This window comes from Macaca fascicularis, chromosome 7, assembly GCF_037993035.2.
Source record: "Macaca fascicularis isolate 582-1 chromosome 7, T2T-MFA8v1.1".
NCBI lineage: Eukaryota > Metazoa > Chordata > Mammalia > Primates > Cercopithecidae > Macaca > Macaca fascicularis.
This window is the reverse complement of record NC_088381.1, coordinates 163236704-163262101: the sequence shown is the minus strand read 5'-3', so window position 1 is coordinate 163262101 and position 25398 is coordinate 163236704. Positions and strand designations below refer to the sequence as shown.

General features: G+C 47.0%; 1 protein-coding gene across 2 annotated transcripts in view; it reads left to right on the top strand.

The window, feature by feature from the left end:
- The window catches only part of CLMN (calmin), a 136180-nt gene extending 120834 nt beyond the window's left edge, over positions 1 to 15346 (top strand). The window contains exons 10-14 of one of the 2 annotated variants that reach the window (XM_065549326.2): positions 6600 to 6796; positions 8713 to 8773; positions 9403 to 9473; positions 9909 to 10005; positions 12008 to 15346. In XM_065549326.2, coding sequence (XP_065405398.1) covers positions 6600 to 6796; positions 8713 to 8773; positions 9403 to 9473; positions 9909 to 10005; positions 12008 to 12172 — 591 coding nt within the window. In that variant the 3' untranslated portion in view covers positions 12173 to 15346. Of the gene's footprint in view, positions 1 to 6599; positions 6797 to 8712; positions 8774 to 9402; positions 9474 to 9908; positions 10006 to 12003 lie in introns of both variants that reach the window. The other variant, XM_045396927.3, reaches the window with a different exon arrangement.
- Positions 15347 to 25398: the final 10052 nt, after the last annotated feature.

Below are 25398 nucleotides of genomic sequence, written 5' to 3'. Positions count from 1 at the left end.
AGCTTCTTGCTCCATAAAATAGCGATGAGGGGGCTTCCCTCGGGACTCCCATCGTGCAAAATTCAAAGAGGCACCCACTGTGAGGCTCAGACAAATGCAGGGTTGGCACCCGAGAGTGGGCACCTCCTGAAATCCTGCATATGGGCACCTCAATGGCTTTCCCCCAGTCCTGGCCCTATGCACAGGGATGCTCTGAGGATCAAGTGAGGTCACCTCTGAGGGTCCAGCAGAGGAGGAGCAGAAATGATTTCAAAAGCAGTCGTTGTTGCAGGGCAAGGGTTGGAAAAGTAACCGTTGTGTACTATTCTCAGTACCTGGGCGGTGGGATCAGAAGAGTGCATCTCCCTTATCCTGTTTACACACCCATTTCTAACACAGAAACCAAAGATTAGTGCCCAACAGGCAAAAGTCCTTTAAAAATCAAGAAAGCTCACCACCACTGATCATTAGAGAAATGCAAATCAAAACCACAATGAGATTCCATCTGACACCAGTAAGAATGGCGATGATGTCAGGAAACAATAGGTGCTGGTGAGGCTGTGGAGAAATAGGAATGCTTTTACACCATTGGTAGGATTGTAAATTAGTTCAGCCATTGTGGAAGACAGTGTGGTGATTCCTCAATGTGATTTCAGAACCAGAAATACCATTTGACCCAGCAATCCCATTATGAGGTATATGCCCAAAGGAATATCAATCATTCTGCTCTAAAGACATATATGCACACATATGTTTGTTGCAGCACTATTTACAATAGCAAAGACATGGAACCAACCCAAATGCCCATCAATGATAGACTGGAGAAAGAGAATGTGATATATATATATATACACACACACCATGGAATACTATGCAGCCATAAAAAAGAATGAGTTCATGCCCTTTGCAGGGACATGGATGAAGCTGGAAGGCATCATTTTCAGCAAACTAACACAGGAACAGAAAATCAAACACTGCATGTTCTCACTCATACGTGGGAACTGGACAATGAGAACACATGGACACAGGGAGGGGAACAACATACAATGTCGGGGGGTGGGAGGCTGGGGAGGGAGAGCATTAGGACAAATACCTAATGCATGTGGGCCTTAAAACCTAGATGACGGGTTGATGGGTGCAGCAAACCACCATGACACATGTATGTCTGTGTAACAAACCTGCACACTCTGCACATGTATCCCAGAACTTAAAGTAAAATTAAAAAATAACAAAAAGGAAAAAAAGCCAATAAAGGAAGAAACAAACTAACAAAAAGTCCTTTAAAACTCAAGGCTGGTGTCAGCCTTCATGACCCTATTGCCCAGGTACTGAGAATAGTGTACTCACAGTCGGGTACTGCAACCAAGGGAACCTCATAGTGCGGGAAATAGAAGAGGTTGTGTTGTGGGGAATGATGGAAGCCTTTGAGAGGGGTGGAGAGGGCTTGAAATCCAGGCCTTCTTCACTGTGACTCCCAAGGGTCTCCAAGTTGACACGGCTGCTTGGGGGGTTGGAAGATAATTACCCCAAGCTTCAGCATCATGCAATGTACCTACGTAACAAACTGGCACATGTATCCCCCAAATCTAAAATAACAATTGAAAAACAAATACATATATATATATACACATATATATATATATATAAAAATTTTTATTATACTTTAAGTTCTGGGATACATGTGCAGAACATGCAGGTTTGTTACATAGGTATATGTGCGCCATGGTGGTTTGCTGCACCTATCAACCCATCATCTACATTAGGTATTTCTTCTAATGCTATCCCTCCCCTAGCCCTCCACCCCCACAGTCCCCTGTGTGTGATGTTCTCTCATAACTTACCACTAACATAGGCATTCGAAAGTTTAAAAAAAAAAGTCATCATAGCTAACATCTAGCATGCACTTAGTGAACACTAACCTGTTCTTCTGCAGTAACTTAGGAGAAACAGAAGAAGCCCTCATGTTTGACTCCAGTTTTGATTTTTTAAAGGACTTTGCCTCATGGGCACTAATCTTTGGTTTCTGTGGTTTGAAATGGGTATGTAAATAGGATAAGGGGACATGCACTCTTCTGAGCTTGAGCAGCTGGTCACATTCTTATCTGCCACTTGTGTGCCCACTTCATCTGGCCCAGCAGCTCACGAAGGGCCACTGGAGTGATCAGTGAAGGGGGGTGCCTGGGCCTGGCCTGATGGGGAGGCTCCTCCTGTAGATGCCACGTTAGTAAGTACTTCTCCCTGCTGCAGCACTCGGGGATCCAGGAGGTGAGTCCGAAACCGCATTGGCCATGCCCTGCTGGATACGATATACACAGGGCATCCAGGGCAAGACAGTCAGGGAGGAGAAGGGCCTGGGCTCAGCCTCTCCAGCCCCTCCATGAGCTCACCTGCTTACTCATCCAACCCCATGGAAAGTGACGCATCTGGCACTGCCGGGAAGATAAAAGAAAGAAGGAAAATCCTGCCTTCCGTGTCTGATATGGGAGACAGAGTCCCCTGTAACTGTACTATGAGAGAATGTGGCCTCAGCCATGAGAGATGGGCCCAGCAAAGGGATTCAGGGGTTCAACAGAAAGGCTCCCACCCAGATCTTGAAAGGCTGCATGGGGGTTTTGGGGACCCTAGAACTGGGGAGGGAGCTCTGGGTGGAGGGACTAAGGGTAGAAGTCCCCTAAGTACAGAAGCCAGGTGGGAAAGTGACCAGCTATTTCAGATTGCATTGGCTCTACCTCTATCTGAGACCCTTCCCCAGTCTCTCACTGTCCCTCCTCCCCAGCTCAGCTTGCAAAGGGATGACCCTAAAACACAGGTCCCATCTTATCACTTCCTGACTCCTGCTCCAGAATCAATTCTAAAGTTCTTAGCATGAACTCCAAGACTCTTCCCGCTCTAACCTGGCCACCCACCCCTCTTTGTCTCCCTCCCCTCCAGCCAAGCCAGCATCCTCCCAGACCCCCAGACATCCAGGCTCTCCTCTGCCTCCAGGTGTCATTGGGCTGGTCCCACCATCTGGGCAAGCAGTTATTCACCCTTCAAAGCCAATGCAAATGGCACCTCCTCCCAGAAGCGCTCCCACCTCCTCCCCAGGCAGGGCCATTGCTCCCTCCCTATAGCTGGTCACATTTTCAACCGTCTCTCCTTGAGTGCTTACCTGATTTCCGTGGGCTTTATTTTTCTCTCCCGTGAGAGAGTGGACATTTGTATATTGATCTTTGGATGCTGGAGACCAGCACAGTGCCTGACAGGGCCTGCCAATGGAGGGGACAAAGGTTTATTACACGATGGTTTCAGGGGCTTACAGCAATTGGAAGGTAAATGAAATACTGAGACACATGACAAAGCTCTGGCTCGTCAGAGCCCAGTGAGGGGCCCAAAGGACTGGGGCTGCTTGAAGGATTAAGAGAGCCTTGCATCCTGCAGGAGCTACAGAAAAAAGTTGGGTTCAGGTAGCCTTTTTAAAGTTTAAAAGTTTATTGATAGTTGAGTAGTTGGGGTGAATGAGTGGGGTAGAAGACCTAGAAGATTCGTTGAGCCAATAAAGAGAGTAAGGGAAATTAGTCTAAGGGATCAGGTTCGTCCTAAAAGACACTTAGGATTTTAGCTAGGCCAGAAGTCAGGGGCTGGTTTTATTCAGTTTGCCAAATCTGAGCAATGAGGAGTGGCTGCCTAAGCCCTAGGAGAAGCAGCATCCTCAGGCCAAGGGGCACATGGGCAGGGCTGCGCACTCTGTGTTTGCCAACCATGGAATGGACGGGAAGAGGACTGGATGGCTCTGCAGGTGCCAGGGACCACGCCTGCCATCTTCTCCTTCTTCCCCCAGGGAGAGGAACCCAGTCCCCCACTCGCTCCCACGGCCTCCTGTGTGCTGACTTCTCTGAAGTCAGCCCCGCCGCCATGCAGGTGCTTCCTGCAGGAGGCCATGAAAATCCAGCAGGGTTAGAAATATCCTCCAGTGAGATCTGGCCTTGTTGTCCGCAGATTGAGGGGCAACACAGCTGAGGCCACAATCTGTTATGGCCAGAAAGCTCTTGCAGGACAAAAGAAAGAGGACTGAGTGGGTGGTGGGGAGAGCCTGAGTTGCATCTCAGCCCCTCTGTTTAAAATGCTGGGCGCAGTGGCTCACGCCTGTAATCCCAGCACTTTGGGAGGCCAGGGCGGGCGGATCACAAGGTCAGAAGATAGAGACCATCCAGGCTAACACAGTGAAACCCCGTCTCTACTAAAAATACAAAAAATTAGCCGAGTGTGGTGGCACATGCCTGTAGTCCCAGCTGCTCCGGAGGTTGAGGCAGGAGAATCACTTGAACCCAGGAGGCGAAGGTTGCTGTGAGCCAAGACTGCACCATTGCACTCCAGCCTGGGTGACAGAGCGAGATTCTGTCTCAAAAATAATAATAATAATAAACTAAAATGATTAATTAGCGGGTTGCATCCTCCCTCCTGGCCTATTGGATGTGGCCTGTGAAAATACAAATATGGCGTTTTTTCTCGAATGCTTTCCTTCCAGCAATTGCCAAAAGCAGAGGGTGCACGTGTCCAGCACTTGTGATTGAAAGAGCCCTGGGTTGCAATGGTAGAATCAGGAGATCTAGATTTGATCTCCATCTTACATGGATCTCACTCTTGGTGAGAGCGTGGGCAGATGAGCTCTCTTGGGTACTATGTGGGAATGAAATCAACACCGTCTGCCTCACGTGGCTGCAGTCTGCTGCCTCCCCTCCCCAGCAAGCACTGCCCACTGATCCCAAGCCCACCTTGCAATTTGCTCCCAAGTGGAGCCCTTGCCTCAATCCGTGTGGGTGAGCGTAGGGAGAGGGTACAGCCCATTTGATGAGGAGCCCAAGGTGAGGTCTGGGAGTCTTGCCTCCTGGCAGAGAGGAGATGGGATGGAGCATTTCTCTGATACCTCGCCTTCCTTTAAAAAAAAAAAAAAAAAAAAGAGGCTGGGAGCAGTGGCTCACTCCTGTAATCCCTGTACTTTGGGAGGCCAAAGTGGGTGGATCACCTGAGGTCAAGAGTTCGAGACCAGCCTGGCCAACATGGAGAAACCCTGTCTCTAGTAAAAATACAAAAATTAGCCAGGCATGGTGGCAGGTGCCTGTAATCCCAGTTACTTGAAAGACTGAGGCAGAAAAATCACTTAAACTCGGGAGGCAGAGGTTGCAGTGAGCCGAGATCACACCACTGCACTCCAGCCTAGGAGACAAGAGCAAGACTCCATCTCAAAAAAATAAAAAAAAAGATATTTTCTTAGCCAAAGGGACTAGAAAATGGCAATTTTTTCTTCTGGTCTTGAAAAAATACATAAGCCCTCTGCTTGTTTCACCTTTCAGAAATGGTGGCATTTGACCATTGATGAGGGCAGCCTGTGAGACTATCATTTCAGATTGCTAAGCGCAGCTTTTCATTCCTGCATGGAGCTTTGTTCTCCTGGGGCACAATGGCCTGGCCACTCTAATGCTCTTATTCTGATACCTGTTGAACAGGTTCTTCCAGCCCCTGAAAGAATTCTTGAGAGGTGGCTCCAACAATGACCATGCTCCTGCATTTCACTCGGGAGCCTTGCTGACAGGTTTCAGAGTGCCTGGTGCATACAGAGGTCAAAGAATCTTCATTACCAGATACATGCTAGACATGTTGCACTACCATCCACCTTTGGCCAAAGGCACAGTGAAGATGGCATCCTGAAAACACTACACCTGCCTGTGTGCCTTTCCAAACCTATAGGCCACCTTTGCACCCTTTGGCCCACCTAGCTTCCGGGATTTATTCCTTTGTTTAAATGGATAATGATTGTGAAGGATTCAGCCACTGCTCACTGTAAGAGCCCTTCTCTTCCTCTCTCTTCCTTCCTTCTTTCTTTCTTTCTCTTTCTTTCTTTCTTTCTTTCTTTCTTTCTTTCTTTCTTTCTTTCTTTCTTTCCTTTCTTTTTTTTCCTCTCTCTCTTCTCTCCTTTTTTCTATCCTTCTTTATTTTTCTTCTTTCTTTTTCTTCTCCTTTCTTTCTTCTTCCTCCTCCTTCTTCCTTCTTCTTCTTCATCCTCCTCCTTCTTCTTTTCTTCTTCCTTCTTCTTCACAGGGTCTCACTCTGTCACCCAGGTTGGAGTGCAGTGGCATGATCTCAGCTCACTGCAACCTCTGCCTCCCAGGCCCAAGCAGTCCTCCCACCTCAGCCTCCCAAGTAGTTGGGACCACAGGCACCACCACACACAACTAATTAGAGACATGATTTATAGGAAATCCTGTGGAATAGTGGGACGTGGTTAATAATTATCGTACCCATTTCACCAACAAATAAACTGAGGCTCAAAAAGATAACATCAGTCACTCAGGGTCGCAGAGCTGACTCAGCCAGGATTTGAAATCAGATCTTGCTGACTCTAGAACCTGTATTGTTTTAACTCCATCAATTTGTAGAATTTGAATTCTGTACCGGGGTGGGAGTTGGGGTGGACTTGTCTCTCATGCAGGCTGTGCTGCAGGGGATTCATGAGGAGGATCAGGGAACAGGCAGAATTGGAAGGGACGCCCTGGCTGGGCCTGAGCAGAGCACTGCTGGGTGGTGTCACCTACTTTACACTGCACTATGACATACTGACTTGGATTTGGTTGTTCTTTCAGTCCCAGGAATCCCCAAACCCGGAAAACATAGCAAACCCCCTAGAAGGAAATGTAACGAAAGAATCAATCAGTAGTAAAAAAAAGGAAAAAAGGAAACATGTGGACCACGTAGAAAGTTCACTATTTGTAGCACCTGGAAGTATTCAATCCTCAGATGACCTAGAAGAAGACACTAGCGACCACTGCATTCCTTCCAGGTATTTTATTCATCTCTTTTCACGCTTAAGGTGGAGCTGGAGAGTTACAGAGTCATTTGCAGTTTCAGATTTGATGGGGTGGGAGGTGCAGGCATGGGATTGGACAGCAAGGGAAACACAGCTTCATGTACAGTCCTCATTCTCTACACCTGGGTTCCCCCACCCACCCTCACCATTACCAGACCTCATGAGGAGCAAAATGGGAAGGATGGGAAGCTTGCCTTCTCTCCTCACTCTTCAAACCTTTGAGTGGAAGCTGGCAGTGAGCAGTGGATGGCTGAACCATAGGTAGGCACTGGGGTGAACGCGGTAGACTTGGAGCCTCTGTTGGCTGCCTCTGGCCCCCAGACAACTGCAGTTGAGCAAACTTCACTTTATAAGCATCTCAGTGACTTCAAGCGTATCCACCTTTCCACAAAGGAGATCTGTGTCGTCTGGCACGTGGAAGCCGGACATCCTATTAACCTTATGGCTTCTTCCACAATTCCCGTTCCAAGGAAGTAGGGATGCTTGATCTAGCTTGGGAGAAGTAGGGAGCAGGGAGGATAATGAGATTTAACTGATCTACAGGAATCTCATAGCACGCCTCTGCTCTGTCACTCCAAGGCCACCAGATGAGCCAGATTCGTCCCTGGGAAAATGTGTAACTGCTGAAAATCAGAAGACCCTGGTCTCTCCCCTCTCTCATCATCACAATAGTCAGCCAGTGTTTATCAAGCCCTTACTGTGTCCAGGCACTTCACACTCATTTTCTCATTCATTCTCATGTCACCTATAGACACATTGGTGGGACTGTGCCTCATATGGCAGACAAAGAAGGTCTGGGGCCAGCTAACTTTCCCAGCTTAGGAGATGGCAGAGCTAGGGAGTCTTGGACTCAGATGTGTCCCACTCCACAGTACACATTCTTTTTGTGCCCTCTTGTTGCCTGTGATGATGTGAGTAATGCAAGCTGCAGCAGAACATTATTGAGATATGCATTTGGGGAGGGGCAGGGAGAAGCCCATACAGACAGAGCCAGAGGAGTTGCTGGCAGGTGCCTGGCTTTCCACCTCCCTCTGCCTTGCTTCTGTGCCTGGACCTTGGGGAAACAGAGGCAGGGGAAGGAGGGCCAAGGCACAACAGAAGGCTGCTGCCCATTTGGCCTTTGACTCCCAGCGTGCCTGTCCCTGCCCCTGGGTGTGACTGTCTAGCAGTCATCTATGATCTTCACATGTCGCTGGGCTCTGCTGTCAGTGCCGGTGAACGCTTTGGACAAACAGCCCAGGGGATCTGCCCAATTGTTCAGCTTCTCCCTAAACAGGTTAGTTCTCAAAGAATCCTTGAGCAGCCACTATGCAATGGAGTCTGCTAGGCCTGGGGACTTCAGGAGAGGGAGAAAGAGGTCAGCCACAGGGGTTGAAGGCAGGGCTCCATCCTTCAAGGAAATATGACGTCACCCTCCATTCTGCTAGGACTGGGTGGAACATGAAAAGTGCAAGGCAAGCATTCCCACTTGCACATTCTGGACCTCAGAGGCAGGTAGGGAGAGTCGGGGCAGCCTGGTCTAGGCCCAGGTCTGACTAATTATAGAGAACCTCTGGTGAGTCCCAACACATCGGGATGCTTGGGTTACTTACTGATCCAAATGCTATGATTTTTAAGACTATGTGGCTTGCTTTCTATTTAAAATCCTGACTTCATGTTTTCTTGTAGATGAGGGCCCAATGTGTGTGTCACTAATATCCATCCTATTCGTAAGCACTCTCCAACCCAAGTAGGGGTATTAGATAAAATCTCTCATTTCTGTCCCTGGGTGTGAAGTCGTCGCTCTTGCCCAAATCCATATGTGGAAGCCCCAGGATGGGGGTGACCGTACAACTGAGCCATGAAGAGCTCCAGGTGGTACCAATTGAAAACGTGTGTTTGTTTTTCAGGACTAGTCACAGTGACTCCAGCATTTACATTCGACGACATACTAATAGGTCTTCGGAATCGGTTAGTATGTGAATTTCTTCTTTTTCCGCACGGCCCCTGCTAATCAATTCCTTTCCATCCTTCCTCCTCCCCAGCCCAGAGCTTTGAAATTACTGACGTGCAACAGCTATACTTTTGGATAGAAGACAAGCAAATTGAAACCTTGTCATTAAGCACAGTCCAATCGGATGTCCGGTTTGGGCAATAAGGGATGTAAATAAAGTGATGATTTTAAAGCCCAAAGGCCTCTTTGTTACAAAAACGTATCCAAAACGCCCTGCCTGGACCCCCCCGCACCCCCTGCACACACACCCAGAAAGATCACATTCAAAGACAGAGGTGCAACATGAGTGGAGGTCCGATGAACACTCTCATGTGCTTAGTACCAGATGTGTTAGAACCCGGAGCAGCACACCCCAATTCGGGTTCCGGGTGGTGGGGATTCTCTTGTTCACAAGGGAGGGGCTTGGGGGAGGAAGTAGAGGAATGTATATTGTGTAGTGCTTTGATTTTGGATCTAGATGCTGACAGTATTGAGAAATGCACGGCATGCTCGGCTTTGTGTGTTTAAAATCGTTTTATTTTCTGTTTCAGAGATTTCATCTTTACTAATTGGGTTGCGGGGGTTTTGTTTATAAATTTCACTGTAGGATCATTTTAGCTATGTTCAGTTGAGGAACGCAGCAGATCTGGATGACAGAAGAAACCGAATGTTAACCAGGTTGGTGGCTTTACTTCGGGTTTTGTGGGGGTTGTAATAAAATGTTTCTCCATTCTGCAGCCTGCCTTACAGGGGTGGTTCTTCTCCCACTGCTTTGTTGATAACAGTATTAATAATTTGGGATAATGCAAGGAAATAACTATTCCAGAGAAAATGATGTAAATTGAATAGGAGTAGAAAGGAAAAGTAGATATTAATTAACACTGATGGGCAGGGCCCGGTTCTGAAAATGAGTCAGTTTAAAGACGGGTCTGGGTTCTGAGCCTGCTGCTTTGTTTACATGAGTGGTGTACGGTGTAGGGTGGTTTAGTGGTATAAGGTAGTTAGCAAAGGGAGGGTCAGGCAGGAGAAGAGGTGGTGGTCTCGTGAGGCTATGTCCCCTCCCCCGCAATGCTATAGTCCCTGACGCCTGTCTGTTCACTGTCGCCACTGCAGGTACAATACTCAGAAGCTCACTGAGCTGATTTTACAGTTTTATGGCATCAGAGCAGACATGAAGAGGGAAAGCAAACATGCCAGGAAGTCTATGAAAGTATTTCTTGCTGTCGGAGAACTGCTGGCCTAGCCTAATGTTGCTGAATTGCTGGAAACCTGCCCATTTAAAACATAGGGAACCAGAAAAACTTCTCAAACTCTTACAATTCTGAGACATCCCCATTCCTGTTGAAGTCATAGAATTGCTTTATGTTTCTATTTTTAAAAAGTTTTATTTACTCACCACAGATTTGAATTGGCTTGGAAGGATTTAGATTACTGGAATTGGAAGCCTCTGTCTGAATATTACCCAACACCCAAGAGTGTGGTCCTTAGAACCCCATCCCTCTGGCTGCTAAAAAAGAAGCAAGACAGCTCCTTTCCCCTGCCATGAAATGGAAATACTAATTCAAGTTTTCAACTAGGCTGGACGTGCTCATAGGAAAATAATCCTTTTTGCTCTTATGAGATAGAGATGTTGAAAATAGAACCTATAGAGTTGAGAAATGCAGGCATGTTTTCAGTTTTCTACATTGAGCATTTCTTACCTTTACAATAAAAAATATGGTTTAGGCTGCATGTGGTGGCTCATGCCTGTAATCCCAGCACTTTGGAGGCAAGGAGGGAGGACTGCTTGAGGCCAGGAGTTTGAGACCAGGAGTTTGAGACCAGTCTGGGCAACACAGAGAAACCCTGTCTCTATAAAAAGTATGTAGTTTAAATTGTTTCTGTGGACAGCTTTTTTAAAAATACCATCATGTGGGTATTTATCATTCAGTATGTAGATGGCGGCAGATGTTTAATCCCACTCTGCCCCTCACTCCTGCTATCAGGGGATAGTACTGGGACAAGTGGTTTTAGCCTCTCATAATCTCCATTACATGGCACGAAACCCCCTAAGAAGCTTACACTGCAGGCTTCTCTACATGCAGCTCCAAGCAGAGGCTCCAGCCCCAGCTCATGGTCCCCACCTCACCCTTTCCTCTGGAAACTCAGGTCTGGGGTTGGTTTCCGCCATCTTCTGTGCTTCATTATTATCCGCCAGGCAAAACCTTCTGGGCTTGCCTGTTGTCCACCAGGCAAAACCAAAATGGCATTTTAACACTACCGCCTATAAAATAAAAGCAGGAAGGTAAATCTGACTGAAATCAAATCTAGTAATTATTTTATTTTATTTTATTTTATTTGAGACGGAGTTTTGCTCTTTTTGCCCAGGCTGGAGTGCAATGGCACAATCTCAGCTCACTGCAACCTCCGCCTCCCGGGTTCAAGCGATTTTCCTGCCCCAGCCTCCCGAGTAGTTGGGATTACAGGCGTGCACCACCATGCCTGGCTAATTTTGTTTTGTTTTTTTTTTTAGTAGAGACGGGGTTTCTCCATGTTGGTCAGGCTGGTCTTGAACTCCCGACCTCAGGTGATCCCCAACCTCAGCCTCCCAAAGTGCTGGGGTTACAGGCATGAGCCACCGCACCCGGCCCCTAGTAATTATTTTAAAGGTAATATTCCAAAGCCAAAACAAAACTGTGGGGAATGGGAGAGGTCTTTGTTTCTTTCTTTCTGATAGATGATTTAAAATGATCTGCTATCAGGGATGCTTCATCCCTTAGATGACCCATGGGGTTCCCTCTGTTACTAACAAACAGCGGCGAACCATCAGTATCTAACTCCATGCCACTCTCTGAGAGCACTGTGGCATCAAGAAAGGTGTCCCAGGAGACCTGGCCTAGGTGCCAGCTCTGTCGCCAAGTAATCCCGTGGCCTTGGGCAAGTCACTCCACCCAAAAGCCTCAGTGTGTCCATCTGCAGAATGGCGCTGCTAGCTCCTCCCACCTGATGTTATGGAGATGAACAGAGTGTGTGCAAAAGCTTGAGGGGCTTCCTTGTTGGCCCAACCCACTGGCTTGGGTCAGCACACACAGGTGGGGCCTACCTGGACCTGGTGCTGGGGAGCCTTCAGGTCGTCAGGCAGGGAGTGGGGGCCGGGAAGAGACTGGGTGGGGTCCACCTTCCTGGGAACTTGCTTGGTAACTGCCTTTCCTCTGTGTTCCTTCTGTAGGAAGGCCAACAGCTCAGGAGAAGCCATGTCACTGGGGAGCCACAGCCCGCAGAGCGACTCTCTGACACAGCTTGTCCAGCAGCCGGATATGATGTATTTTATTCTCTTCCTGTGGCTCCTGGTGTACTGCTTGCTGCTGTTCCCACAACTGGATGTTAACAGACTCTGATACGTGTGTCTGGATAATAAAAAAGACAGGACCCTGACCGGGGCGGGGTACTTCATTTTATTTTGGGTTCTGGGTGGGGTACTTCTACAGACAGTTGAGGACCTCCGAGGAAACTTAGACGCCCTTTCTCACTATTGTGGTTTTTGTGTTTTTTTTTTTTTTTCCCAGGTTTCCTTTTTTTTCTGGACGACGTGAGCATGCTTTTTTCTTTGGCTGTGTACTCAAAACTCAGGCATGCAGCTGGATCCGTAGGTGGGGTTTTGTCCTTGGGTGCCTTGCTGGGTCGGATAGGAAGCATCATTGGTGATCATTAGCCTGCCTGGATCTTAGCGCACCCCACATGCAGGTTCACATCCTAGATGAACTAGGATTCAGATGAAGGGCTGCTTGATGAGAAAGAGGGTGGGTGCCCAGGCAGAGCCCCAGCTGGGAAGAAAGCTGCCACATTTTCCTCCAAGCATGGATGTTTGAGAGAAGGTACTGGGGTCCATGCCCCTGTTGCAGTCCAGTAACTGGTTGCATTCACTGGGGGAAATCTGAGCAACCGGCTCTGTGCAAGCACATCTGGGAATGGCAGAATCCAGGGAGCAAGGTGAAAGCTGTGTTGAGAGCCACAGTGTGCTCTTTTTCACCCTGGTTTTTTTTTGTTGTTGTTGTTGTTGCTGTTTTGTTTGTTTGAGGGGAGATGCATTTGAAATTCAGTTTTCCATTGATTGGATTGAGATAGAGCCATGATTTTCAAACCAGATCCTCAAGGCCCAGCGGGGCCCTGTAAAAGCCATGAGGAGTGGCTGGGCTGGAATCAGCTCCCACCGGTGCTGGAGCTGGGTGGTGCGGCAACTTCCTACCCGCCAAAGCTTTGGTGCACACCTCCCTCAGAATGCACGTCTTGGCACGGGCATCCTTTGTGGTCACTTGTAATGGGTTTCTTGAAGAGGCTTTCTGGACAGTACTCTGGGAGCAGGCCAGCACAGGAGGTTTGTGAAAGAAGGTAGGCATCTCTAGCACCCCTGCCCTCCGTCTTCTTCAGCCCCGGGCTCTCTCCACTCTCTCCTTCCTGCCAAGACTCTGGTCTGTGGCGAATCTCTGCATCAGTTCCTCCTCCTCTTGCTCTCGCGTTCAGAAAGCACGTACCAGGCAACCCTTATAAAATCACGAACGAGTCAGGAGGGGACTCAGAGAGCATCTTGTCTAGCTGAACCCAGGGAGACAGAGCAGCATGACCAAGATCATGCAGCTAACCGGGGGCAGACTTGCGGTGAGCACACGGGCACCTGATGTCCCCTTGTAGGAAACTTCCACCGGGCACCCCCGTGTCCTGAGAAAAAGATAAAATGACTAGATTAAAATGTCCACATTCAAACAAAACCAAAAATTTTAGACCAACTGTCGGCGTTTGTTTTGTTCTTGTATTTTTCCCATGAGGAAGTCTTATTCACCTTCAAGCTCATCCCCGATTCCTTCTGAAATACCCTTGACGGCTGCAACAGCTTGTCATTTGACATACCAGCGTCATTCTTACTCCAGGAATCACGTTTCTTTCTTTGCTAGCCAAGGACTTGCTCATTTCAAGCAGTGGGTTTCAAGTTCACAGAATTCCAGCATGGCCAGAAGAATTTACATAGCACATCTGAGTCGATGACAGCCCAAATCTGGCCTCTAAACCAGTCTGATTATAGTCTGTCTCCCCTCCTGAAAGAACTTCAGCCTTCCAAGCAGAAGGCTGTTGGGAGCTTGGAGCGATTCCATCTGGAAGGCCAAGAGCCCTGTGGAAAATGAGCTAATTAATGAGCTCCCTGGCATCAATGAAAGCACAAAGGTACAGATAATAAAGATTATGTGTGTGATAGTTTATAACCCTGGGCACCATGCAGTCCTCGCCTAAATTAGATGCTCAAAGAGCCCGGGAAGAGCCGACCAAAATGTGAATCATTTCATTTTATGGGTCTAGACCTTGTTCAGAAAAACCTCTGCAGGATTCTTTTCTCACCTATTACAACTTGTAATATTGTTTAAAACATCCACTGGCAAGATGCCTAAAAGTCGTTTGGTTCAGGTTGGCAGTCAACTGATTTTTTGAAAAGGAAAAAGAAATCTCATTTGAGTATGGGCTTCTATGGATGAAGGTGGATATAGAAAATGGATGTGGAAGTCTGCAGGACAAACCACCCCATTGCTTGTAATTTTTTTTTTAATTTAAAAGAAACGCAATAAGGCTTTTAACAAGAACTAGCAGTCCCCTAAGTCTTGCTGCTTAGAAGTAACCACTTTCACCTGTCTTATGTTTGCATTTCTACATAACGTGCTTACGCCTATGTTTTAATTAATTTAGAAACAGCTACTGGCTTGCTATCACAGTAGATGAGGATTTCACTCTTACCATACCGTATTTTGGTTTTCCAGTATAGCTAGATCACATCATTTCATACATTTCTATTAGGTGTTGACATTACCTGGAGCACTTAAGGATTGTTGACTCCCAAGCCCAGCAGTGTGTTATGGTTACATGTCCTCCTTTCTCCTCCAAATGTCCCCCTTAATTTGTTATTCTCTCTCTTTACTTTTCTTTTCTTTTCCTTTTTTTTTTTTTTTTTTTTTTGGTGTGGCACATTAATAACTTCCTGAGGAAGAGAACATGGGAAGTAAATATGGTTGTAAATATTTTGAGATTTTTGCATGACTTAAAATGTCTGTATTCTGCCCTTAACAGAAATGTGGCTGAGCATAGAATGACAGGTGGAAAATAATACTCTCTCCTAACGCCTCCCAAGCGTGCTGGTGTTGAGATTTCTGATACCATTCTGAGTCCCATACCTTTACATGTGACTTAGGTTTTTTATCCACCCTCCCTGGAAACATTTAAGATCTCTTTATTCTTGGTGTTCTGAACTGTCATGATGGTGTCATATCCTGGGTGTTAAACCTTGTGCTGGGGCTTCATGGGAAATTTCTTAAAGTTTATTGTGATTACTTACATTTTTTTCTTTCTGGACCACCTATTATTTCAATGTTGGACCCTCCCCTACCCCCAGGCTGATGCTGTAAGTTTTATCTTTTCTGTTTTTCATCTGTTTCCGATCTGCTTTCAGGAAGAATTATTCATTTTTATCTTCCCAATCTGAAGGTTGTATTGAAGTTTTATTTTCCAAATTAACAAAACCTTTGGTCATTGTTTTCTAGTGTCCCTTTCTTGATGTATGAATGCAGATTTTGTCTTTCTGTGGATGTTAATGATTGTGTTTTGAGGGGAAGTTCTTTTTCTGCTCCTGTGTTGCCCTCATTTCCTCTGAATTCCCTTTATTTTGGTTGATCTCAGTCTCTGTCTTTCACGTTGTAAATTTTTCTCAAATATCTGGTGATCCTGTGGATCTGTTCATGTTTAAGAGTGAGGCATCCTGGCTGGGCGCGGTGGCTCACGCCTGTAATCCCAGCACTTTGGGAAGCCAAGATGGGCAGATCATGAGGTCAGGAGATTGAGACCTTCCTGGCTAATACGGTGAAACCCTGTCTCTATTAAAAATACCAAAAAATTAGCCGGGCATGGTGGTGGGCGCCTATAGTCCCAGCTACTCAGGAGACTGAGGCAGGAGAATGGGATGAAGCCGGGAGGCAGAGCTTGCAGTGAGCCAAGATGGCGCCATTGCACTATAGCCTGGGCGACTGAGTGAGACTCCGTCTCAAAAAAAAAAAAAAAAAAAAAGTAGTGAGGGGCATCCAAAAGCTGATTGGAAGCTGTGTGTGACAACTGGTGAGCTTTTCCACTAGGGTCACCAGGTGGGCACCTGGACTCATCATTGGAGAACGCTGCATGTCAATATTTGCACGTGTTTTCTCTGGGGCTCATTCTGTTTCTTTAGAGATGTTCCCACTACTCTCTGGGAAACAGGGCCATACACAGGGCTGCTTTTAGCCTATGCTGAACCCTCATGTTGTTTCAAAAACAGTGTCCCATCTGGGCAGAAGCCCCCATGAGCACTTGGCTTGACTGGCAGAAGACACCTTTTGCCCCTTCCTCCAGACCTACCCAGCCCTGAGCTTGGACAATGCTTGAAGAACAATGAAAAGGCTAGATTTTTAACTCTTGATTGCCCCCTTTAGCCAGCTGCCTCTGTGCAATGCACAAACTGTAGGACCATATCCAGAGACCCTGGTCTATACTCAGTGTGCCCGAGTTCTGACTACTGAGCAGGCAGCCTCATTACCCGTGAATATTTAGACTTTCATTGAGTTGCTTCCACCTTTGCTGTGTCTGGTGTCCCTGAGTTGGAGCTGCTCTGATTTCTCCATAGAGTAGGAGCACAGTGGTCATCTGGCTGCATGGGAAGGACAGGGGACCTCTGAGCCAACAAATGCCCTGGTCTTCAGCCCCATGTCTCACCCCATCCCTCCCATTCCAATCCCCAAGCCTCTCCTGGAAGCCACAGGGCATCTCTGCTGACCACTCTGTGGCCTCCCCTCTGCAGGCATGTGGTTTTAGGATCCCCCGCCCTGCTCACTTCTCCATCAGTTCCATTCTTGCATCGATAGGTTGCTAGCTCTTGCTTACTGTTCTTTTCGGTATCCCTCTGTGTTCATGGTTGTATTAATATAACTTTCATTCCTTTGCTCCTGTTTTCATGGGGTTTCATGAGGGAAGAAGTGGGCTCATGCATTCAGTATACCACCTTGATCCATAAACCCCATTTGAGTTTTCTCACTGGTTGCTTGGGGAGCTTGCTGCTCTGACTGGTCTGTGAACGTGCCCTGAGTCCAGCTGGGACTATAGCAACATCCATCCTGTTGAGCTGTGGCCTGCTAAGTGATTTTGTGTAATGCTGTGCCAAGTGCAGGAGAGGGTTAAATAGCGTGGGTAAGCTCTGCTGGAATGCCATGATTAGTTATTACCTTCCTTCGTTCCCCCTGGTTTTGCTGCCTATTTTCAGTAAATGATCTTAGATCTCCTGCCTCCCCAAAGATACAGTCTATGTGGTCCTCTTTATCTTGCTTCATTTAAGAAACAGAAAACTAGCTAGGCACAGTAGTGGCTCACACCTATAATCCCAGCACTTTGGGAGGCCAAGGCAGGAGGATCGCTTGAGGCCAGGAATTCAAGACGAGCCTGCACAACATAGCAAGACTCCATCTCTACAAAAAGTTAAATTTAAATTAGCGGGGTGTGGTGGCATACACTTGTAGTCCCAGCTGCTCAGGAGGATGAGGCAGGAGAATTGTTCGAGCCCAGGACTTTGAGGTTACTATGAGCTATGATCCTGCTATTTCACTCCAGCCTGAGTGACACAGCAAGACCCTATCTCAAAAATAAAGAAATAAGTAGTCCACACAGGTGTTTGCCAGCAAACAAATAGCGTGGATTCTCTGTTGAGCGTGGCCAACATTTCCTCGTCAAAGTTTGTATCTTGCCATAGTTGTTGATTGGGCTGTCGGGGCTTCCTGGTCAGACCTGACCTTTGTGGGGAGATGTTCTCCCACCAAGGCTGGGAAGCAGGACACTCTTGCTGCCCCTTGGGCAGCCACCCAGAACATGGGCTTCTCCGTTTCTGTGGTTCAGCATAGTACCCCCCACCCTCTTCCCATGCAGTGCATGCCTGCTCTTTGTCAGGATGGAACAGAGGGAAGGCAGAGGCACTGGGGGCAGCCTGTGTAGTTGATCTCTGTAAGTCATAGGCTGTTCAGAAACCTCAGGAATTATGTAAGCGTTCAGTGCCTCATTTAAGAGATGAAAAACTGAAGATTAGAAAGAGGAAACGACTGGTCGCCCTGCTAGTTGATGACCTCCAGATAGCCATCTTCATTCCCAGTTAAGTTTACTACAAAACTGCAGCCTCAGCTGCTGCAGCTAACCTCCCCAACCCCCATCGCTAGGGACTCAGAACACCATGGAGGCTCTCCAACAAAAGTCAGAATTAGCAAGTACAGATGTGTCTTACGACAATGTCAGAATCCATCATGGCTGCTTTGGCGAGGAGCTGTTCTTCCGTGGTCATGCCATTGGAAGGCAGTTGTATGACAAGAATGCTTTCACATGAGCTCCAATTTTCTTAACTCTCCAAAAGAACTTCAGAAGCCTCTAGAGTTTTGAGACATGGCCTCTCTCTCCCTTCTGCTTGGAGACACCTTCCTGGGGGATCTCCACTGCATTCCCCGCCTATATTCCTCTGTGGAGCCTTGTACCCTCAGGTCCCAGAAATGGGCTGCGTGGGAGCTTCCAGTCAGCCTGGTATCTCGGGACCTTCTCAACCGGGAAATGAGACTGCACAAAACTCTGCGAGGCCCAGGTGTGTTATTTCTCTTTCCCTGACATTGCATAATCACTGCTGACACAGCATTTGGGGAAGATTTAACATCTTGGGCCAGCAATTGCCATCTGGAACTGTCCCCAAATAGCAGGTTGTTCTGTCCCATCCAACCATCCAACTGGTGAGGGGGCCACCCTAATGACAAGGTCCAGGATCTGGGTTCAGTGGTGGAAGGCTGGGAGCTGGCGTGGGCGTTATCGTTCTTCTTCGCTGAAAATTGCTATGGCTCTTTTCCCCTAACAGCCAGTGTGGGAGAGCCAAACATGAGATACAAGCATCCCCTTGAGCTCCACAGATCTTGTGCCTTGCTCTCATCAGGCATTTCCTTGGAGAATAGCAGTCAGCAGCTCATGAAAGTGAGCCCGGTGCACAGACTTTGCATGGACTCTGCACAGGTTCCATTTCCATCGTGTGCAGACACCTGTATCTTTGGGCTCCACGTGAGCATCTGCCCTCTTCACTCTGATTTTTTTTTAAGAGATGGCATCTTACTCTGTCACTGAGGCTGGAGTGCAGTGGTGTGATCACAGCTCACTGCAGCCTGAAACTCCTGGGCTCAGGCAATCCTTCTGCCTCAGCCTCCCAAGTAGCTGGTACTACAGGTGCATGCCACCACGCCCACCTAATTTTTTATCTTTTATAGATACAAGTCTCTGTTGCGCAGGCTGGTCTCAAACTCCTGGCCTCAAGTGATCCTCCTGCCTTGGCCTCCGAAAATGCTGAGATTATAGGCATGAGCCACTGTGCCTGGCCTTCACGCTGATTTTTTTAAGAGCCCTACAGTCACCTTCACATCTTGTCATTTCTCTACCATTGTGTGTGAGACGGGGCATGGAGTGAGCTTGGTCAGGTGTGGGTCAACAGCCTGGAGACCCAGAGCTGCTGGTTTCCCGAGAGCCCCAAAAGTTATCAGAGTTTCTGAGCTGAGTGTCTGCAGTTGCCAGCCCCCACAATGCTGGGAATACTGGCTTCTTTGTGTTTAGAACTTATTCTGAGAACCTTGATGAGAACACATCAAGCAAGCAGTTCCTCCCAGCCAGGGCTGGAGCAACATGCCAAAAAACATTCTTGTCTATGGGAAAAAGACAACCAGTATTTTGTGCTGTTTGACCAAGATGTTTTTAAATATACACATGCCTCAACAATCCCTGGCCTCAATCGCACTGCTAATTTGTTTAAATCCCTGACACTCAGATGTCAAGACTAGCTTCATCTAGCAGCATTCTCTTTAAAGGAACCGTGTTTTTTTTTTTTGTTTTCATTTTAATCACTGCCTTCTTCTCTGGGAGGTATTGTGGGCTGGAGAAAGAAGTCAGGTTTGGGAGTCAGACAGATTTAGATTGGAGTCCCAGCTGTCACCAGATCTCTGGGTGATCTTGGCGAACTAAATTCTGAGCTTCTGTGCATTATAGGCATTCAGCATATATTTGTTGAATCAAAAATACTTTTCTTGAAAGTTTATGAAGTTGTACAACGCCCAGCAGCCCCCTTTTCTCTTTCCTTCCTCTCGAAGCAAGCATTGACTATACCTCTTTCCCTAACCCTCAGTTTACCATAGCTTCTTCCAACCTCTCTCTAATCCATTACCTTTTTCTGACCTACCCTGTCTCAAATCTAACTCAGGCCTTTTTGCAAGAGGAAGTTTAAGCCATTGTTTACTCATTAACTCACTTGACCCTTAGAACAATTGTGGGAGGTGTTTATTTCAGAAAGAAAGCTAAAGCACAGGACAGAAAAATAACAAGGTCATAGTGCGAACTAGTAAGTAGCAGAACCGAGAGCATAGGACTCTTATTTTCAAACATTGGTTTGCACTCTAAAATTCACTGCAGTTGCAAATTCGCAACCAAAATGGCTGCCTGGAAAGGGTCTTTTGCAATAAAATCTCAGTGTCCAACATCAAAGACAGTTCTTCAGGGTTTTCAATTAACTGTACATCCTGCCCCCAGCTGCTCATCTCTGCACCTCTAACAGGTACTTCTCAGAGTAGGAAATTGGGCTTTCTCCTTCAAAAAGAAAAGTAGAGAAGGCCTGAGGACAGTGTAATTAAAATGGAGAGGTAGACACCACGAATTGCTTGGATGAATTCATAACTGATTGGTCTCTGAGGCAGGGATTATTATTGTATTTTAAGCTTAAAAGTAGTGATTTTTGCATTGTTACAAAAACCAAAATAGCAAAATATCATTTGATACTTGTATTCTGTTTGCAACAGCTACCACTTCCTTTAGCCCCAACAAAAATCAATAGGTGCGCATTCTCTACAAGTCCATGCTGTGAGAAAGAACAGTCCCAGAATGCCAGTATCGCTAAATGTCATGCAAGGATTTAGACACTTTTTAAAAGGAAACTCTGGGAGTGCCTGTTGTCTGGAGAGTTGACATTGTCCAAAGCAGGCCAACACTGGTGTGGGTATGGAGAACCCACGTCCCAGCTCTGGCTCACCTGCAGATGCCTTGAATTTACCTCTCTGGGTTGCAAGTGGGAAGACTTCTTTTAAAAGTCCTTTCTAGGTTTCAAAATCCAAAGGTTACCAAGGTAGTTTTTATTTGTCTCAATAAGTGGCCTATTTGCTTAAAGCAAGTGTACCTCTGTATATAACCCCAAAGCTTAGGGCAGTGCTTCTTGGCTTTAGTATCTGAGAAAGGTGCCTTTGGGAAGAGTTTGGTCAAACAGAAAGTAGTCTGAATCTTAAAGGTTTGGGATGAATGTTTGAAGTAGAATCTGGGAAATCTGCTTCCTAGGCCTGTTAGAACTACATTGGTCTCCTTAGATTACGTCAGCATCTGAGGCAGTTTCCTAAGGGGATTTCTTTTCAATTCAAAAGTTCAGCTGCAGGAATAGACAGCTGTACAGGACTAGATCTTCCCATCTCTCATCTTTTCCCCTTCCCCGAGTAACGACTCAGAAAGGCTCCCGAAATTCTACTCAGAATCGGAGCCGTTCGCATTCCAACAAGGATCCCTTAAGCCAAAGGCTGGCGTGTTTGTGTAGAATGTCCCTGGGGTAGGGGCGGTAGCTGGGGGGAGGGAATGTGGTGCAGGGGACACCTGCCCTCTGCCCTTGAAATTGCACCGTAAGATGCTGCCTGTGTCACTCACAGCGGTGCTGATACTACCCGCCAAAGACAAATTGTGAACACGGAAAAATGGTCGCTCCCTGCTGTACATCCTCAGGACAAACTACTAAACTTGGAGACAGGAGATTGTTGAGACCATATTGTACTGGTTGGTGATCGGTGTTTCATTTTGGGGGAGTCTGGTCTACTGAGCAGATTTAATGTTTCTGTATTGTCATGGCAGGGCTTAATTGACTATGTCTGAAAGCTTTTACTGAGAGTTCTAAGAAAACTATTGAGGAAAATGAAATGTTATTTTGTAGTAAAAGGATTATTTTTGTCTATTTAGTATATACATAGCTGTAGCTTTGTAAAAAAAAATCTTTGAAAAAATATATTAATGTGCCGTCTTATTTATTGATTACTGTAAATTAAGATACAAATGGCTATTTGCATAATTTATACCTGTGGGAAATTAACTGGAGTATTTGTTTTTTGACTGTTTTCTATTAAGGAATATTAGGCTTGGTGCTATGATGAATGATCTTGTAAAATTATATGTATTCTTAAGAAAATTTTTGAATATAATTTCTTGAACTGACCATTTCATTGATAATACTTAATTCCGTGTGTGTTTGTGCTTTTGACAACCAGAAATTACACTATTTTTTTCAACAAATAGTCGCAACAAATAACACTTTTGCCAGGGCTGAAACGAAGCCAGTTGGCTTTAGAGTGGTAGAGATTGTAGAGAAGGTGCCCTTTTTAAACTGCATTAATTGCCTTAAGCCTTTGTAATGCTCCGAGAAGTAGTAGTAATAGTAGTAGTAGTTGCTCTGCAGCTCTGGAGTGGGACTGCCTCGATCTGAATCCTAGATCTGTCTTTCACTAGTTCTGGGACCTCTAGGAAGTTACCATAGTAGCCAGGGGTCCTCAGAAGACAGAGCCTGAGCCAAAGCTGATACGATGATTGCGTCATTTGAGGGCAGAGGGGATGCAACCAAGGGCAGCAGGAGTGAGATGAGGACAGAGGGAGAGCAAATAAAAGGTGGTGCAACAAATATTTATGACACACTTACTTGGCATCAGCACTGTTCTGGTTGCTGCAAATGTAATAGGAAACCAAAACAAGGTTCTTATCCCCCCCGAGCTGACCGTCTAGTGAGAAAAGGCAGACAGAAGCAAAATGGTAAGATGCATAGTATGTCGTCCGTGCTATAAGAAAAAGCAGGGAGGGAAGGTAGATTGGGGATGGACAGTGAGGTGCTGCCAGGCTCATACAGCAGCCAGGAAAGACCTCTTTGAGCAACAGACATTTGACTAAAGACCTAAAAGAGCCTCAGGGACAGATCCTTCGAATGCCTGGGGCAAGAGTTTTCTAAGCAAAGGGAGCAGCCAGTGCAAAGGCACTGAGGCAGGATCATGGCTGGAGTTTTTAAGGGACAGCAAAGAGCCTGGTTTGGTGAATGCACAGTGAGTGAGAGGAGAGAGGCCAGGTAGGGCCTTGTAGGATGTGGTAAGGACTTTGGCCTTTACCAGGAGTGAGCTGGGATCTACTGGAGAGTTTTGAGCACGTGTCAGCTTACACTTGAGCAGGCTAACCCCGGCTGCCATAATGAGAATAAACTCCAGGGAACAAGGGCGGAACACAGAGGCCAGCCGGAAGTCCATTTCAACAGTCCAGGAGAGATGACAATGGCACAGGTGGGTGCAGCGGAAGTGGGGCACAGTGATTGCATTCTGAATGTATTTTGAAAGTGGACCCTCTGGATTTGCAAATGGATTGGCTATAGAGTGTAAGAGAAAAAGGACTGAGAAATGCTCCAAGGTTTTGGCCTGAGCATCTGGGAGAATAAAGATGCCATAGGCTGATGGGGAAATGGGGAGAAGCAGATTGTGGGGAAGACCCGGAATTCCTGAATCTGAGCATGTTAAGTTTGAGTTGCCCGTTCCTCATCTCCTTTCCTTCTCCCTGTCCAAGGGTACTCGGGCTGTGGCATTGAAGTGCCCTGAGGTGACTGTGCCTTTGTCCTCACTGGTAGGGCCCAGCCCCCATGGCCCCTTAGCTGCTCTGCTGCTGTGCCATGATTGCCTGGGCTTGGGCATCTCTGACCGGTTTTGGAATCTCAGGTCCAGTGTACCATGAGGCCATTCCCATGGCATCTGTGGAGCCCCCAGACTTATCTCTCCCCGACCAGTCCCACTCTGACATGCCACCCCGAAGTGGGTCTCCCGACCATTCTCCCTGCCGTATTTGCATTTTAAATCTTTTGGATACAGATACCAGGAGGCCCTTCACAAATCTTCCTGGATGTACAGAGCCTTCACCCTGCTTGAATGGAGAAAAAGAGAAAATACGGGGAGAAAATACATCAGACGATCTGGCCACATTAAAAAGGGAATGGCAGGCTGCATGACAGGAAGATAAATCCTGTACTGAAATTGCCAAAGCCTGTAAACAGCTGAGCATAATCATATTTCAACTTGGTGGTATATTACTTTGGAGGGAGTGGTTATGCCATAAAAAGCTCAAAGTGTGAAGATGGGGTGCTATTTTGTTTCCACTAATTGCTTCCACGTTTCAGATTAATTTCAGTGACATGTGACAGCCCAAAAAAGCAATGGTTTAAATACCAATAAATTTTATTTTTATCTTAAGAGACAGACAGTCCTGCTTGGCACAGCAGCACCCCTGTCCTTCTCACCACTCCCAGTGCTCTGGCTGTGCCATCCTTAGACAATCGTCCTTGTCTTTATGGTCCAAAATGGTGTCTGTACATCCAGACCACACATCCATATTCCCTGCTGCAGAATGGAAGAGAGGCAGCAGTGGGCGGCCCCTGCCTTCTCAGAGTTCCCAGAAGAACCCTCACAACACATGGGCTCTCATCTCCTTGTCCGAGCTAAGCCACTGACCACAGTTGCTATGGAGTAAGGAAATGTGTCCTTGGTCCAAACACATAGATCTTGCTTCTCTCCCATCTTCACCTTCTCCCAAGCACGTCCTTCCTCCGTTCCCAGCCTGGGCACTCCTTCAGCTCCAACCTCTGCTAAATGAATTACAAGTGAGAAGGGCTGTTGGTTGGGAGCAGGCATCCAGCAGCCTTGGTGACATTTGCCTAAGTCCTGGTTGTCAGGGGTTGGGCCAGATGTGGGCAGCTTGTTCCTTATACATACCTGTATGGAAGGCCTGCAGGGGGTCTGGGGCTTAGAAATGGGAATGAGATCAAATCCATCCTCTGAGGGAGTTCACCCTGAGCAACTACCATTTCTTTTTCTTTTTTCTTCTTCTTCTTTTTTTTTTTTGAGACAATGCCTCACCCTATTGCTCAGGCTGGAGTGTAATGGCATGATCATAGCTCATTGCAGCCTTCAACTCCTTAGCTCAAGGGAACCTCCTGCCTCAGCCTCCTGAGTAGCTGGGGCTACAGGTGTGCACTACCTGCCAGGCTCACAGCTACCCATTCCTGAGCACTCTCCCAGGCGCTAGGCTATGAACATACTACACTATCACAAGACTCCCACAGTGAGTTTTGTGGTGGGTGGTTGCATCCTATCCATGAGAAGATTGAGACTGGAAGGAAGGAATGAATGAAGACAGTGCAGACAGAGTTGGAATAGGAACTTGGGGCCACTGGAATCTTTCTGGCACACCATTCTTCCTTCTGTGTCCCCAGAAGTGGCCCCCAAGAGAATGTGACCTGGGCCATGGGATCTGCAGCTGCTTCTGGTGGGCAGCGCTCAGAGAGACCCACAGGGCAAAAATGACTGCCAGGGTTCCAGTCTGAGGCCTGTGTCCTGCCATGTGGAAGAAAGCTGGACAGGGGAGCTTCCTTTGCCACCCTGACTCAGGGGTTCATTCTTTTAGGACC